This window comes from Macrosteles quadrilineatus, unplaced genomic scaffold (assembly GCF_028750875.1).
Source record: "Macrosteles quadrilineatus isolate MER2022 unplaced genomic scaffold, UCM_ALF_1.0 Scaffold_6__1_contigs__length_79288215, whole genome shotgun sequence".
Classification (NCBI taxonomy): domain Eukaryota; kingdom Metazoa; phylum Arthropoda; class Insecta; order Hemiptera; family Cicadellidae; genus Macrosteles; species Macrosteles quadrilineatus.
In genome coordinates, this window is record NW_026542599.1 from 41,097,026 (window position 1) to 41,114,448 (window position 17,423).

General features: G+C 33.1%; 1 protein-coding gene across 1 annotated transcript in view; it reads right to left on the reverse strand.

The window, feature by feature from the left end:
• Positions 1-17,423, reverse strand: part of LOC128996339 (nuclear pore membrane glycoprotein 210-like) — a 46,725-nt gene continuing 29,302 nt past the window's right edge. Inside the window, exons 19-24 of the mRNA XM_054421603.1 lie at positions 17,027-17,276; positions 16,010-16,239; positions 4,362-4,517; positions 3,918-4,065; positions 3,088-3,138; positions 1-2,121 (exon numbers count right to left, since the gene is read on the reverse strand). Coding sequence (XP_054277578.1) covers positions 1,955-2,121; positions 3,088-3,138; positions 3,918-4,065; positions 4,362-4,517; positions 16,010-16,239; positions 17,027-17,276 — 1,002 coding nt within the window. The 3' untranslated portion in view covers positions 1-1,954. The remainder of the gene's footprint in view (positions 2,122-3,087; positions 3,139-3,917; positions 4,066-4,361; positions 4,518-16,009; positions 16,240-17,026; positions 17,277-17,423) is intronic.

Consider the following 17,423-nt stretch of genomic DNA (forward strand, 5'->3'; position numbering starts at 1 on the left):
TACAAAGTTTCAGTTCAAAATCAATTTATAGACATGGAAGACTAGACATACTGATACTCAATTAGTTACTGTATCAACGTGAAACTTATCAAGTTTAATTTGCAATAAAACAAACTTGTGTCTTGAAAGATTTATTACCCAGTAACAGAAAATGTTTGTTGAAAAAAGTTGTTTTGTTAAATATTCTTAAATCAAATTTGTTATTTGATGAATAGTAATTCATTGTAAATTGAAATATATTTCTTCCAAGTGAGCAAAAAGTAGCTTGTTTTAAATAAACACTCTTAATTAAAGTATGTTTTATTCATCGTCTAAAAAAACCTACACTTTTACTAATCGTACATTATAAATCAATTATTCTTTCCGTCACATGTATAAAGCCTCCAGGAAAATAACAGTGGTCAAATAGTAAGCGTAAAATATTTTACAACCATTTGAATGTCCTAAATAATTTTACAACCCTATTAATTACAAAGGTACACATCTTAAAACTACTTATTATTAAGTCACAGTTAACAACTACTTATTTAAACAGGGTGTAGTAGAGTCTAAAATATCAGTACTATTTGGAATTTCCAGTCAAAAAACTGATGAAAAATTAATATTTCCGTTGGCTAGATTGACATAATCTTTCATGGTGTTTGCCTAATTTAAGGCAACTACAATAATTGTCAATGTTTACAATTTACAAGCAATTATCACAAACAAACCCTTTGATCAAAAAGGTTAGGGCTTTCATTGAGTCATTAATAGTGGTAACTTACAAATAATTTCTTCATCTAGGTTCTAGAACACCCTGTTGAACTTGTTGGAGCCTGAGGTAAAATTTTGCTTCCAATGTTCTTTGAGAGTTCTGAAAAAAGTTGGGTTTCAAATTGGCCCAAAATACTTTGAACATTTGAACTAACATCAAACTTACATCTTAATGTGAAGCAGAACCCTACATTTTTCCAATTTGTTGTGCTTTTCAACACTTGGCAACACTGGTTTTACAAAGACTAGAAGCTGTGCTTTATTCATCTGGTTTCACAGCCTTGTATTCCTTGTGTTTGGACAATTCTAATGACAATTAATTAGCGGAAGAGCACATTGTAAATTAACAAGCGAATCTAAAACATTACCTCTAGTGACTTGCGAATATTATACGAAAAAAGAAATAGACTAACTTAGGCCTGAGAACAAAATTAATCTAAGAAAATAAATCCAGTTATTTTACAGCAGACAAGTTTAAAACACAAATAAATAGAGATGTTTGACAGAGTGAAGAAGTCCTCTTGTAGGAGCGAAATATCATATAAATTGTGTTTTCAACTGTTCGTATGCTACCTCAACTAACTGGATATATTTTCTCGGATCAATTGTTTTTGTTAATTGCGTATACATTCCTTCTTCCTTAATGTATTCATAAGCCAGGTGCTCTTTCTTCCAAAAGTAACTTTAAGTGACTTGACTTTGCATTATCTGGAGGAAGGGTGACAAGGAAAGCCAAGTAGCTAGTTGTTAAGAAATAAAAAAATCAACTATTTTACCTAAGAAAATTAAGAGTCCAGGGGCTGATAAGATATACTAAAAGGTCAAAATACATAAAACTGATGTTTCATCGTAATATAGGTTTTCTTCAAAGGGTAGGTTGAAGTTAACTGACATTTTCTCAATCTAATCCCTGAAGAAGTCTACAAGGATAAAAATCAGTGTTTCATGACTTTTTATTGTGTATCTATTAGTGCCTGGATTTGATTTATTCGGGTAAGATAGCAAAACTCCCCCTTTTCAAAATAATTTGAGTATTTTATGATTTGTTACTAAATAAGACTCAATTTGAAGAATCATCTTGAAACTCTGGCTACATAAGGCAATAAACTTACGGACTCCAACACATTAACAACTATGAACACATGTCATTACGAAAAAATAAATATCAGTTCTGTACAAAGGCACTAAATTGATCAGCCGACTATCTGCGACTGCGTCGGCTCAACTGAGGGGAAGGGGAAAAGTTAGGGTCTCCGTAGACGGGCTCTTCATCAGAAAACGGCTGGCGGTAGACGAACGACCTCTGCTCGGAAAAATGTGGCGACGGAGACCCATTGATCATGGTAGTAGCAGTGGGAGTGTTGGTGGCTGTAAGATAAAAATATTTTTACAGAAATTTGATGGGTTTTGGTATATTTGTAACAGTATAATATCACTTGTTTTATTCTTGAAGGAGTGATAATTTAATGGAGAACGAATATGTTTATTTACAAAATGTAAAATTATATCAATGGAAAAAAAGAGAGAGTATGTACAGTTGTTTACTAGTAGAAACTAGAAACACAAACATCTACAGCTATCCTAAACACAGGTGAACCATATTCAAGAAAAGAAACATCCCTAATACACGTGGACCTATATCTGCATTACAACCATTTATTGCCAGATAAATTTAAACAATTGGCAGTGAGTGTCTTAAAAGTCAGAACTGGATCAATATTGGATTATTATTGCAGAAGACTTTAAGCAGAAACTTGTTTGTGTATTTGATGTTTTCAAATGTTTCTGTAGCTAGGCCTATGTCATTTGTTTAAGTATTTGTTATATGCATGTGTTTAGATTCAAGACATTATAAATTGGCAAACACCCACTCCTGCTGTAAGCAATTAATGTAACATTTTTGTGTCAATAAATGATCTGTATCCCTTAATTACGGAGAACTTTCTTGCAGCCGATAAACGAAGATGGTAAAATAAAAATGTATTAGTGCTGCTTTTATTGGTTTGTTTATTGCAATCAAATCCTTTTAACTTTCTTTCAGAGAAACCCAGTTTTACAGTTTAAATTATAAAAACTAAGTTTCAATTTCAGAGATAATGTTTAAACAAAATGTCAATTGTAAAGGTCAAGAACTGGCAGTTAAAAATATTAATTTACTGGTTAAAATCAGTAGAAAATATCTTTTTCAACTTAAATATGAAGTATAAGGGAAAACGCAATATCGTGGGTATATAAAAATGTTTGGCCATATTCCAATTAAAATTAACATCAACAGATATTATTCAATGTAGGCTACAAGTTATTGCTGGTTATACTCAGGAAAAATGCACTTACCATAGACAGCAGGAGGTGGTGCTAGTACTCGTACCCAGCTGAATACACTTGCTGAAAAAAACAAACAAAAACATGAATCATTGCTTGCCCCAAAACAACTGGTAAAGAGAGTTTGTTTTAAGATAAAATATAACATAAACACCTAACTTAAAGAGCATTTTGTAGACAGTAAAGTTTTAATTAGTCAGATGTCAAACCTAAATCTCAAATCTACTAAATCTTAGAAAGAATAAAAATGTTTAGGTTCCATTGCTTGAATCCAAGAGTTGAATTTTTAATACCAGAACTTGTGTGTGGAATCTGAATTGAGAAGTTAAACACAATTTTCCTTGTTGATTTCTTTAGCATAACTTAAATAATTTACAGTTCTTTTACTGGACGTTGTTGATTTAGGCTAATAGGATTATAGTAGACAATAACAGCGGATATTGCTGTTATATTGGTGTAGGCTACAGTTTGAGGAATTAATTATGAGTTTTACAGTTGATTAAATATAAAGTTATTAATGAAGATATAGAGATCTATTTTCACAATACACTCGACATGGAATTGTAGATACAAGTGTTAACCTTTCATTAACGGAAACAATACGATCTAATCATAAACAATAAAGTCTCCTAAGTTATATAACCAAACAGTAAATTACAAATCAAGAAATTAACCCTAAAATAAAATAAACAAAATTTTGTCAACACTAGCGCCCAGTGTCACCATACACTAACTAGACTCAAAAAATGAGCTTCAAAATTTACATTGGGATGAGAAGTCTACTTGTGTTGATTAGTCTATGTCCGAACTTAGGTGAAAAGAGTATAGCAATTGATACTCACAGTACCAGATGACCAGAAAGATGACAATAAGAGAGATGATGGTGGAAGTTGTTCCCCACAGTTTCTCTAACTCCCACACCCACCTGGAGGCTGGTCTTGCCAAGCAAGGTGAAGCTAAGCCTCCCCTCACATTCATGTGTACAGGCACCTGTTGAACAAGATGAAAATATTCATTATCTCATCCTAAATGTTTGAATTCATAAAGAGGTTTTTAATACAGTTTTTTGGGTGGTATGATAAAATAACTAAATAGCTTCAGAACTTTTTTGGACAGAAATATTGCAAAATTATTACCATTGAAGATGTTTGCAGTCATTGGATAGTATAAAACGTCACAATCAAGAATACAAACTTAACCCTCATTGCTAGAACACAGTGTTTACACCTTATTGTAACATATCAAGCAACTACTTAGGAACTATAATAATTTTGCCTACAACTTACAGTAATGTTTTGGCCAGTGAGCGGAGAGAACACGTACAGATACAGTTGCCTCTCAGGGCTAAGAGCGTTGACAGTTACTTGGAAAACCACAGTATTGGCGTCTGGACGCTTTGCCTCGACCACGGACAGGTAAGATCCATCGGAGGAAGAAAACACCTGTACATACACAATGATTTGATTTGATTGAGATCAAAGCTAAGCCTTTATATAAAAATGAACAATATGCACAAACATACTCAATAATAAGATAATAAGATTCAATAAGATTTATTGCAGCCATTAAACATAACATTTTGTAATAGGTAGTGTTACAATAGTACTTAAAAATAGATCATACATCAATTATAAACTTCAATACATACAATATCCTATTAAGAATCTAAACATGATATGTCACTATTTAAAAATTCTTCCTGCGTGTAGAATGCTTTTGATTTTAAAAACTCAGTAATTTTTCTTTTAAATTGGTTTAGAGGTAGTTCACGAAAACAAGTGGGTAGCTTGTTGAAGAAAATATGTTGTATGTAAAAATGGCTATTTAAAGTTTTTGAAAGTCTGATTTGAGGTGTGACCAGGTTGTTTTTGTGCCTCGTGTTGTATGGATGAGAATAACTAGAAAATTTTAAGGGGTGGTTTTTTATATGAATTAAATTACAAAAAATGTACATAGATGGCAGTGTAAGCAAATTTAAATTGGAAAAGTGATCCCTACAGGATTCATGTTCTTGCAATCCTAGCATGGCTCTAAGAGCTTTCTTTTGCCAAACAAATGCTTTCTGAGCTAAGTGTGAACCACCCCAGAGACGCAAACCATAAAGCAGCTGTGAGTGAAACAAACCGTAGTAAGTCATTTTTAGAGTGTTAAAACTCACACATGATCTAAGTTTTCTCAAGAGACAGGTTATTCTAGCCAATCTTTTACAAAGTTGTGTAATGTGGTTATCCCAGCTTAGTCTGTTGTCAAGATGGATGCCTAAGAGTTTGACTGTTTTATAAGCATCAGTGGGTTGATCTTTTTTTAATGAAAAGTAGATGTATTCTGTTTTTTCCTCATTGATAGCCAAATTATTGATTTTGCAGAATTTAGCACAGTTTAGGGCTGTAACGTTTTGTTTTATCTTACTTTATTTTACTTTAATTTGACTGACTCTACTTTACTTGCTTTGACTGTAAGGTCTATGCCTTTTAGTAAAAAATAAAAATAAAGTACTCTTATTAAATGATCACATGTAAGTTAATTGGGCTTGGGCTCTTTAATATCTCAGGGTCGTTTTATGGGTGCGTGGTGGAGCTACATATCAATAAAAAGGCAAATTGATGTTAACATTGGTTTATTAAAAGTTACTTCATTTTACAAAAAAAAAGTTTCGGACAAATTATGATTGAATTTATGATTAATAATCAAGCCTAACTTATATTATTTCAGGGATAGGAACAAAGAGGCTATCCTACACCTAACTTATATTACAGGGTAGGGTGACACAGAGGCTATTGAATTTATAGTTTCTTTTGTGTAATAAATGTTTTTAAGTCTCATATTAAACTTCCTTGTTGTAGAAAAGCAGATTATTATTTCAAAGGGCGTAATTTAATCCCTACTCATTGACTTGCAGCATGTGGTGCAATTTCCTAGTGTACTTACAATTCTCTTATAATTCACTTATTTAATTGAACTTTATTACTGTTTCACTTTTACTATTTGAAATTATAAACATATTTTTAGTACTTCACAATCAATCACTTTTAAAAGATTAATATTAATTAAATTTCATGATAATAAATCGGAGAGCAAAGTCGCAACGCGACCGCTCTGAGCCAAGTCTGGGAAGAAAGGAGACCGATCGAGGCGTCCCCTCTCATGATTTCACGTAATGGCCATCTCCGTCCCTTCCAAAACTCAGAATTTTGGTTTCATTTAATTTTCTATTTTGCTATTGGCTGAGAGCTAACCACGTGACATGGAAAAATCGTCATAGAGGTCAAAATTCATCTTTGCACCTAATCAAAACTCTATGTTTTACATATTTTTCGTCTTCTCTGTACTTTTTTTTTTACTGAAAGATAGCCCCAGATACCTCAGCCATCTTGTATCTAGATATTGATTTTGTTTTGACATTTCAGGTTATGTTTATTACAATTATTATTATTATTGATTTTGATGTTAAAAACTGTTTATTATTTATTAAAAAGTGATTCTAAAACCTTTTTATTCTTGAGAAATTTCGATTTTATTGGTTATTTATTGAGTTACGACGTATTTCATGATCGGTTATTATCCATTGTGCAATGGTGACTTATTATTAATTTCGAAGTTATTACCGGCGTTTAAGTGAGTTGATTTATCGTTTAATTAAATATATATTTGTATTTACCCCTATTTTCCTTTAGATTTATTGTTTTTATGAGAATCTCAGATCGTAATATGCCATCGTACTAGGCTTAGGCCAAGACTGTCTAGGCTAGTTACTTAAAATTAGTAGGCCTATAGCCTAACTAATTCTTTTCCTTTTTCAATTACATAGCCTAAACAAATCCTTTGTAACTCTGGGTGTTATCATCATAAGACCCGTTACAGATACCCCCCTAATTTTAAACAAATTTAAAAAAATTGTTTACATTCTTTATTTTTTTTTATTTTTTTATAAATTACCTATACTGTCAGAGGATTTGTTTGTTTCCTCATCTTAAAACCACCTACCTAACGCTAAACCCTTTTACAAAATTATAAAACATCTTAAAGCTAACATATGATAAGACAATTTGAATGACACAACTTTTGATTATAGGCCTACACACCTTAAATCTACAAAGCACACAATATTCCTTAAAATCTAACAAAATAATCTCTTAACATTAGAGTCCACATGTCCATTTTCGGGTATTAAAATTGTAAATTGATTAAGTGTCCGAGCTTCACTGTGCATTTTTCTTTTTCTGAGTGAAAGTGACTTTCATTGTTTTGCAGACTGCATTATTATAAAACTATTCATGGTAAAATGCTTCAATTATAGTGACTATTTGGGGAATCTTCTTGGTGATGTAAATTCTAACTTTTAATAAGAAGTCCGGATCAATTTTTTCTTTATGTATAAATATACGTAACCAACAACTCATTACTGTTCATTATTATTGACAATTTTTTATTCTTCTTCCTTCTTCTTTATCAGAGCTCATAATATTAAATTTAAACAATGGAGGCCAGATGATTTCAAGACTTTATTTATATTTGAGTAAATATATAAAACATACCTTTCATGATGGTTGTTCCTTACTCTACATTGATGTCCATTCATCTGGTGTCCTTCAGCTCTTTTTCTTCTCCTTCTCAACATTATTTGTCAATATATATTTATATATTCTTCAATGAGTTATCCTGTTGGTTATTATTTCCACATTGATCCTTTGACGCACTTTTACACCACTTTTGTATTCCTGGGTCACTATTCACTTTCTATTTTGCATTTACCATAAATTCACTGTTTATTACTTTTTCACTACTTTCTCACTTTCACTCTGCATGTTTTATGCACAGACTTTTTTCTTCTTTCATTCGCACTTTTAATACTTTTTCACTCCCTAATTTACAATTCAAGACTTAAACCCTCTTAAAACTACCTTATACAATTCAAAAAATATTAATAGAACAAATAGAAAATGTTGATTTTCATTGTCATCGGTTTCTTTATTTAAAACCGACTACAATAACAAAACTTAGGTTGTCTCTTTTTTAAACGTAAGTTTTGCTACTCTAACCTGTTTATGCAATCAGACCTTTATTAATTTTTTTTTTTTTTTTTTATATGACACAGAGTGGTAACACTATTTTGAGGAGTACCAATGAGTTCCTGCTTCTTCGTTTTTTCTAACCCTTTTTATATACAATTTACCCCTACTGTGTTGTTTTTGTATGTTTTTTGTATTATGTACCTACTTAACTAAAGTTTGTTTGTCATAAATTATGTTTTTCCAATATTGTTTTTCTTTTATTCAAATCATTTACTATCATTACTATTACAACAGAATAATATTATCAAACAAAATTTACTTTTACTTTGTGACTTTATAAATAATTATTTATAAAGTTTCATTGGAATAACATGCTTTATAGGTGTATCTTTTCTTGTTTTTTTTTTGCATTATAAGGGCCCAAGCTATTGTTGATCATTCATAGAACTTTTTCAGCTGTGTGACATTGTAAGTCCCTATTATTTTATCTGAATTTAACTCTTTCACTTTATAGGCATTTTCCATTTTGACTTCAACAATGACATATGGTCCAGTAAAAAGCAAGAAGAACTTCTTGATTTTCTTATCCAATTTATTTGACAAGTTATGAGTTTTCACTAATACTTTATCTCCTATATTGAATGTTACTGCTTTGATTTTCTTGTCAAACTTTGCCTTTCTCTTTTGAGCTTTATTCAACAATTTATCCCTTACTAATGTCACACACTGAACATGATCAAACTCTCTTTCAGTAGGAAACTTTATTACCTTTTCTAAAAAGTGAGCATTAACCTTGCCTAACATAACTTCTGCGGGTACATGTTCTGTAACCCCATGTACTGAGTGGTTCAAACAGTTTTCTATAAATTCTAGTACATTAGGCCAATTCGTATGTTTGTTATGACAGTGAATACGAATCATTTTGTTAATCTCCTTATTTATTCTTTCAGTTGGGTTCGACTGAGGATGATACACTGATGTATGTAACGGCTTTATGTCAGAATTTTGCAATGTTGTATACCATAGGTCACTAGTGAATTGACTACCATGATCACTTAAAATTGCTTCTATTTCACCTACTTCAGGGATGTACCTATTGAAAATTTTTGTCAACAAAGTCCTAGTATTAGCACGCTTTATGGGATACATCTTAACATATTTTGAAAATACATCTATTAAGACAAAAATGTATTTGACTCCACCCTGGCCAGTGGGTAATTCTCCTATCAAATCTACTGCTATGAGCTGTTTTGGTCTTTCAGGGACAATTGGTCTTAATTGGTCTTAATCTGCTTAACATTAACATGTTTGGCTTTTTGGCATAGCAAGCATTTTCGTAACTGTTGTTTGATTACTCTTTCCATTGCTGGAAATACACAAAATTCCTTTAAACAGAGATAGATTTTCCCACCCCCCAGGTGTCCATATTTAAGATGTGCTAATTCTACTAGCTTTGACCTCAAACTTTCTGGTATACAAACCCTATACTGATCTTTACTTTTACTTTTTTGAAATAAAATATCATTATGAACTACAAAATTCTGCTTAATTTTTTCATCATCATCTGCATTTAATCTATCAATTACATTCAAGAGTTTTTCATCCAGTCTTTGTTCATCTGCAATGTTTTTTAACAACTTGTTTATCTCTCTATTTTCTACCCCTAGCTTCAGATTTGTTTTGAACGCATGAATAGTATTTATGTCTGTTTTGCTAACGAATTCACCATCAGTAACTCTAGATAATACATCAGCTGGGACATTTTTCTTTCCACTTACATATTCAATTTCTAGGTTATATTCTTGAAGGACTAGGCTCCATCTTAATAGCCTACCATGAGTTAGTCTACAAGTTTTCAAAAAAGACAAACTTCTATGATCAGATCTTACTATAACTTTGAAATGTCCTATGATGTATGATCTAAACTTCTTACAGGCAAAGACTACGGCTAATAACTCTTTCTCAGTGGTGGTATAACCCTTTTCTGCATTTACTAAAGCTCTGCTCGCAAAACAAACTACCTGCTCTTCTCCTTTCTCATTGAACTGATACAAAATTGCAGCTACATTTATGTCTGATGCATCTGTGTTGATATAAAAAGGTTGATTCCAATTTGGATGTCGCAAAACTACTGATTCTACAAACTTATCTTTGATTTGTTGAAAAACACTTTTTTCCTTATCTCCCCAGACCCACTTACTTTTACTGCCTAGAATATGGTTGAATTGAGCTGTCAAATATGAATAGTTATTTTGAAAAATCCTATAGTAGTTACATAGGCCTAAAAACCCTTGCAGTTTTTTCAAACAGTCTGGTTCTGGAAAATTCTGGATTTTACTGACTTTTTCAGGATCCATGCTTACCCCTTCTCTACTTAACACAAATCCCAAAAACTTTACTTCATCTTTAAGAAATTCAGTTTTCTTCAACTTGACAGTTGCGCCAAACCTTGCTAATCTACTTAGAACTTTGTCAATATGTACCAGATGTTCTTCAAAAGTTTCTGAGGTGATTAATATGTCATCTACATAGCAAGTCAAAAAATCAGAGAATTCAGATCCAAAAATACTATCCATTGCTTTGGTAAAAAGAGCTGTACTAACATTTAACCCAAAAGGTAACCTTTTATATTGATAGTTCTTACCCGCAAAAGTGAAAGCTACATATTTTCTGGATTCTTCATCAAGTAACACTTGATGAAAACCCATCGTCAAATCAAGAGCGGTAAAATACTTTACATTCATAAACTTCTGCAAAATTTCTTCTGTTGTTTCTGTGGATTGCCTATCAGGGGTAAGGAATGTATTCAGTTTTCTTGAATCGAGACAAGTTCGGATTGACAAGTCTTTTTTGACTACACATACTAATGGGTTTGAAAAACTGCTGTCCGAAACTTCAATTATATCCATTTGCTTTAATTTATTTAATTCATCTTCAACGGCTTTTCTTTTATGATAAGGTACTGGGTACGATTTACCTATGAATGGAGTCTCAACTTTTAGGTTCAACTTAGCTACATAACCTTTGATACAGCCGGGCCTATCTGAAAATACTTCCTTGTTCTTAATTAGTACTTCGCGCAGCCTATCTAAGTTCTCACATTGTTGACCTATTTCTTGAATTTTCTGATCTATTTTTTGTTCAATAGAAAAATCTACCTCGTCCCTATCTGTTACTTTTACTTCACTTTCATAAGAAATTAGTGACTTTACCTCATTGATTTTTTTTTTTTTTTTTTTTTTTTTAAATTTAATAATATTTCTTTATTGTAGAAATTTAATATATATATTTTACAAAAAAAAATTAGAGGACTGTAAAATTAGAAGTTAACAATTAATTTTTATTATTTATTTATTTTATTAAAATCATTGATTTGATTTTCATATTCATTTTCAGAATTATAGGCTAGTTGACTTAAAAAATTGACTCTAACAATATTTATGCTACCTATGTTCTGATTCTCATTTTGTTCTTTTAGACTGATTCTATGATACCTACTTTTATATACCATGTTTAGTGTTTTATTGTGGAAGTCAATCACAGCATTGTGTTTTGCCAAAAAATCACAACCTATCAGAAAATTTACTTGTACTCCTTTCACTACTAAGCAGTCTACTGGCAATACTAGATCTTTAAATTGTACGTCGATTTGTACTTGCTTTTCAACTTTCCTACTTCTAGCCCCAGTTATGCCTACTATCGACGTATTTGCTACTCGCAGTTCAGGTATTTCATAATCAACACTCTTTTTGACTTTTAAATAGAATTCTTCTGACAAGATAGTTGCCTGTGATCCAGTATCAACTATCCCGCCACTTGTCAATGATCCTATCTTAACTTCCACTTCCGGTAAAAACTGATTTGACTGTTCTCTAGGCCCTACATTAAAATTACTTTCATTTAGCAACTCTTCACTTAAATCATCTTCACAAAATATATTGTCAGTTTGCTTATGGCCTATCATACTTCTGAGTTCATTAGTTTTACTGTTAATCAGTTTGTTAATTTCTCTTTCAATTACTTTGAAACCCTCTATGTTTAAATGAATAAGATCATCCCTTCTATTTCCCTTGATATAAATAGTCTTTTCATAGTAATTTATTTTACATCCAGTTCTATCACTCTTATCTATGAAACAGCCACTTACATCTAAAATCTTAACTTTTGCCCTTCGATTCATATTTTTTATAGAGTTATTCACTTCGTCTAGTTTCTTAAGGTGGTCAGGATCGGTTAAGGCTAACTTAGGTATAGGTGGTAGAGTACAAACTATCATTTCCTCACTATTCTCCTCTAGTTCATCTACAAGCTCATTTAGGTCATTACTTATTTCTTCTACCCCCCTACCTCTTAAAAGATCATTGGTACCAATCATTATTATTACTTTCTTACCTAATGATTCTTTATTTTCTTGTACTAAACCTTTCAAATCCGCTATAGTTTGCCCACCTACACATAGCCCTACACACCAGCGTCCACATACTGATTTAGCCTCTACCTTCAAAATTTGTTTATAAAATCGAACCATCTGGGAATCCCCCAGCAACTCATAACCCCCCAACTTTCTTAATACATTTATTTCTTCCCGGCTATTTTCAGCATGTGGAACTGATTGTCAATTTTGGTTACCCCGGTAGTAACGGTTGTTGTTACCCCGGTAGTAACCTCTTCCTCTATGACCCCCTCTTTGAAACTGGTTACCGCCCTGATTTTCTTTTTCCCTACTTTCTGGTTCCCTATCTCTCTGATTGTCACTTTGCTCACTCTGTTCTACTACTTCTGCAACTTGCGCTTTTACTTTTACTTCCCTATCATTATTCTGGTTTGACTTGAAATTTTCCCTCTTATATGGCTGATCATCATACTTCTGGTATTGCTCCCTATTTCCTTTATTATACAAACCCCTATTAGTGTTATTTGGTAAACTTTCCCTTTCCCTGACCAAACCTATATTCCTGCACATCGCTTCCATTTCTTGTTCATTCTTTATTTCTTTGACTGTCATTACACTTTGAATCGACGCGCCTAGGCTTTCGGGAACATGTTTACAAATGTAGTTTAGGAACATTTCGATCGTCATTGGTTTGTCTAACATTTTATTTATGTCATAATACTTGAGAACGTAGGTCGCAAAATCTAGCCTACTGTTGTTAAACTCACCTTGACCCATTAACTCGTGTTCGAATTGTCTTTGTCTAATCACCCCCAATACTTTTTCTTAAATTCCCTCTTGAAATTTTCAAAAGTGTTTAGTTTGTCAAGATTTTGTCGCGCCCAGTTCTCTGGTTCTCCTCTAAGATACTTAATAATATTCAACAATTGGACTTCCCAATTGTCTCCTGACACTTCAACAAATTTATCAACATATTTCAAAAAAGTCATGGGATGAATCCCCGATTGTTCATTCTCAAATTTCACTAAAAACAATTCTGCGTTAGCACTGATGGTGCTCAAGGACTTTACTTCAAAATTACCTAGGCCTATGCTAGTGATTTTACTTTCTATCTTTTTACTTAGCTTCTTTATTTCCTCATCTATATTAGGCCTATCTTTTTCAAGTGATTCAATCCTATTGTTAACTATAATAGCCTCACTCTCATACCTATCCTCAAAATTCTTTTGTTTATTTATGCACCTATCAATCAGTCTCATATTCTTATCTACTCCTTCCCTACTTGTACTTGCTACTACTTTCAAATCACTTTCAACATTGTCTACTGCTACCTTCAACTCTGCTATGTTATCCCTATTCTTCTTACTTTCATTACTCACAACACTACACTTATCATTAATCAACTTAACACACAAGTCATGTTTGGTTTGAACCTCTAATTCTAAGTGCTCAACTCTTTCACAAACTTCACTTAACTTAACTTCAACAATCTCAGTTCGCGATTTCATTTCTTCACTTACCTTGTCGAACTTGTTGCTTAAGTCATCGATTCTTTGTGTTGTTTGTGTCATTTGTGTCTTAATGTGATCATTACTCTGTGCTATCTGTGTCATTTGTGTCATCATGGTTTGCAACATTACCATGATGTTGGGGTCAGTGTCGTTTGTGTGTGATTGTAGTGATTGGTCTGTTGTTGGGGTCACAGGCCTGCTCGGTTGATTTGGCCCTATTAAAGGGTCGGGTGTTGACTGATTTGCCAGAAGCAAAGAGTTGGGTACTGATCGATTCGGATCTAACGAAGAGTTGGGTGTTTCTGGCCTACTAGCGTTAGTGTCAGTGTCGCTCTGTGCTGGTGATAATTGAAAACCTTTAAAATCCGACATATTGTCTAGACTATTCTCAGCGACACCTCCTCTTTCGTTCACCTCCTCTGTGTTCATTTTTGTTGATTGATTTAGGCCTAGGCCTATCTTACACAATTTTATTGATTATGCAGCCCCACGTTGCTGGTCGCCAATTGTAACGTTTTGTTTTATCTTACTTTATTTTACTTTAATTTGACTGACTCTACTTTACTTGCTTTGACTGTAAGGTCTATGCCTTTTAGTAAAAAATAAAAATAAAGTACTCTTATTAAATGATCACATGTAAGTTAATTGGGCTTGGGCTCTTTAATATCTCAGGGTCGTTTTATGGGTGCGTGGTGGAGCTACATATCAATAAAAAGGCAAATTGATGTTAACATTGGTTTATTAAAAGTTACTTCATTTTACAAAAAAAAAGTTTTGGACAAATTATGATTGAATTTATGATTAATAATCAAGCCTAACTTATATTATTTCAGGGATAGGAACAAAGAGGCTATCCTACACCTAACTTATATTACAGGGTAGGGTGACACAGAGGCTATTGAATTTATAGTTTCTTTTGTGTAATAAATGTTTTTAAGTCTCATATTAAACTTCCTTGTTGTAGAAAAGCAGATTATTATTTCAAAGGGCGTAATTTAATCCCTACTCATTGACTTGCAGCATGTGGTGCAATTTCCTAGTGTACTTACAATTCTCTTATAATTCACTTATTTTATTGAACTTTATTACTGTTTCACTTTTACTATTTGAAATTATAAACATATTTTTAGTACTTCACAATCAATCACTTTTAAAAGATTAATATTAATTAAATTTCATGATAATAAATCGGAGAGCAAAGTCGCAACGCGACCGCTCTGAGCCAAGTCTGGGAAGAAAGGAGACCGATCGAGGAGTCCCCTCTCATGATTTCACGTAATGGCCATCTCCGTCCCTTCCAAAACTCAGAATTTTGGTTTCATTTAATTTTCTATTTTGCTATTGGCTGAGAGCTAACCACGTGACATGGAAAAATCGTCATAGAGGTCAAAATTCATCTTTGCACCTAATCAAAACTCTATGTTTTACATATTTTTCGTCTTCTCTGTACTTTTTTTTTTTACTGAAAGATAGCCCCAGATACCTCAGCCATCTTGTATCTAGATATTGATTTTGTTTTGACATTTCAGGTTATGTTTATTACAATTATTATTATTATTGATTTTGATGTTAAAAACTGTTTATTATTTATTAAAAAGTGATTCTAAAACCTTTTTATTCTTGAGAAATTTCGATTTTATTGGTTATTTATTGAGTTACGACGTATTTCATGATCGGTTATTATCCATTGTGCAATGGTGACTTATTATTAATTTCGAAGTTATTACCGGCGTTTAAGTGAGTTGATTTATCCTTTAATTAAATATATATTTGTATTTACCCCTATTTTCCTTTAGATTTATTGTTTTTATGAGAATCTCAGATCGTAATATGCCATCGTACTAGGCTTAGGCCAAGACTGTCTAGGCTAGTTACTTAAAATTAGTAGGCCTATAGCCTAACTAATTCTTTTCCTTTTTCAATTACATAGCCTAAACAAATCCTTTGTAACTCTGGGTGTTATCATCATAAGACCCGTTACAGGGCATGATTAAAATCAGACACTTATGTAGACATACCTGAACATGAGCCAGCACCTGAGGTACTCCTATGACAGACAACAACACCCAGCTCTGATGATCTGTCAGTAACAACTCCTGCGTAGGGAGGTATACTGAGGGTAGGAACGGTATCACTAGAGGTTCAGACACCAAGGAGTCACTGATGGCTCGCAAAGTCACGTTTGAAGACAGTACACTGGTGTTGGCAGAGACAGCTCCTAGAGCTTCAAAGTAGCACGAGTACAGTCCTGCAATACACAATTCACACCACAGCTTTTAGATATTTGTTGACTTCGCATGGATTACATTTTAAGCTACAATATTTTATTTTGATGCCAAAAAATATCAATAAAGATATTATTTGACAGCGTACAAAAAAACTTGCATGAAATAAAACAGTTTATAAGTGAACACAAAAACGTAACAAGAATATCACTATCAATCAACTTGAACAAGGAAGCAAGCTATTTCTACCACATATCGCGTAGCAGCAAGTTAAATAGGCTACTCTTCAGGTTAAATCTAAAAAAAAAAATAAAGAGAGGACTAGAAATGTTTGTACATAAGACTCCCTCTTATCCGGACACCTTTTAACCTGACATCGGTTTAACCGGACTACACTCGGCGGAAATGACATCTCTTTAACGAGACAGTTTTTATCAGCACATTAGTTTAACCGGACTAGTTCGGCAGGAAGTGGGCGGTGCTAAAACGACTGTTCTCGTGAGAAAGATTTGAGACCAGTGATCACGTGTCTAAATACAATGCTCTCCTAAATTTAAGTCAAATACTGTATACAGTATTAATTTAAACGGTCCGTTTTAACGAGTTTTTGGCGACGTCGATTTAACCGGAAAAACCGTCATCCGGACTGGCCTCAGTCCCGAGGAGTCTGGATAAGAGGGAGTCTACTGTATGTCCATTTTAAAATCAACTTCAACAACAGGAAAGTGTAAATGTTTTAATAAAGTATCTATAGGAATACAATTAATGTTCTTTGGCTTTTATATGTGTACCGTGCCAAATTTAACTTACCAGTGTGGGTGTCAAAGCTGGGTTGTACGTTGAACACATGGTGTATGTCTACAGGGGTCATGGGGCTGTTGAACCGTATCTCGCAGCTAAAGGGCAGCTGTTGGGGCTTGGTAGAGGCTAAGGCGGGGCAAGCGGGGCTCACCAAATTAGATGACTTCTCCACAGAATCATGGTCACTGAGCAGTAGCAGCGGCACTGAGAATGATCCCCAGTTGGTCAAGTTACGGTTGTTCAGCGACAAAAACACTATCTGCAATTATCATTTCAAATTTGTTATTCCCTCTAAGGCTTACAATAGGTCGTGTTTCGACATTTCAGAAACTCTTTTCTTTAGGTCTAATGGAAGCCATGAAGTATGTATTTTCTTGGTTTCTAAATTCCGTCAGTTACAGTACAG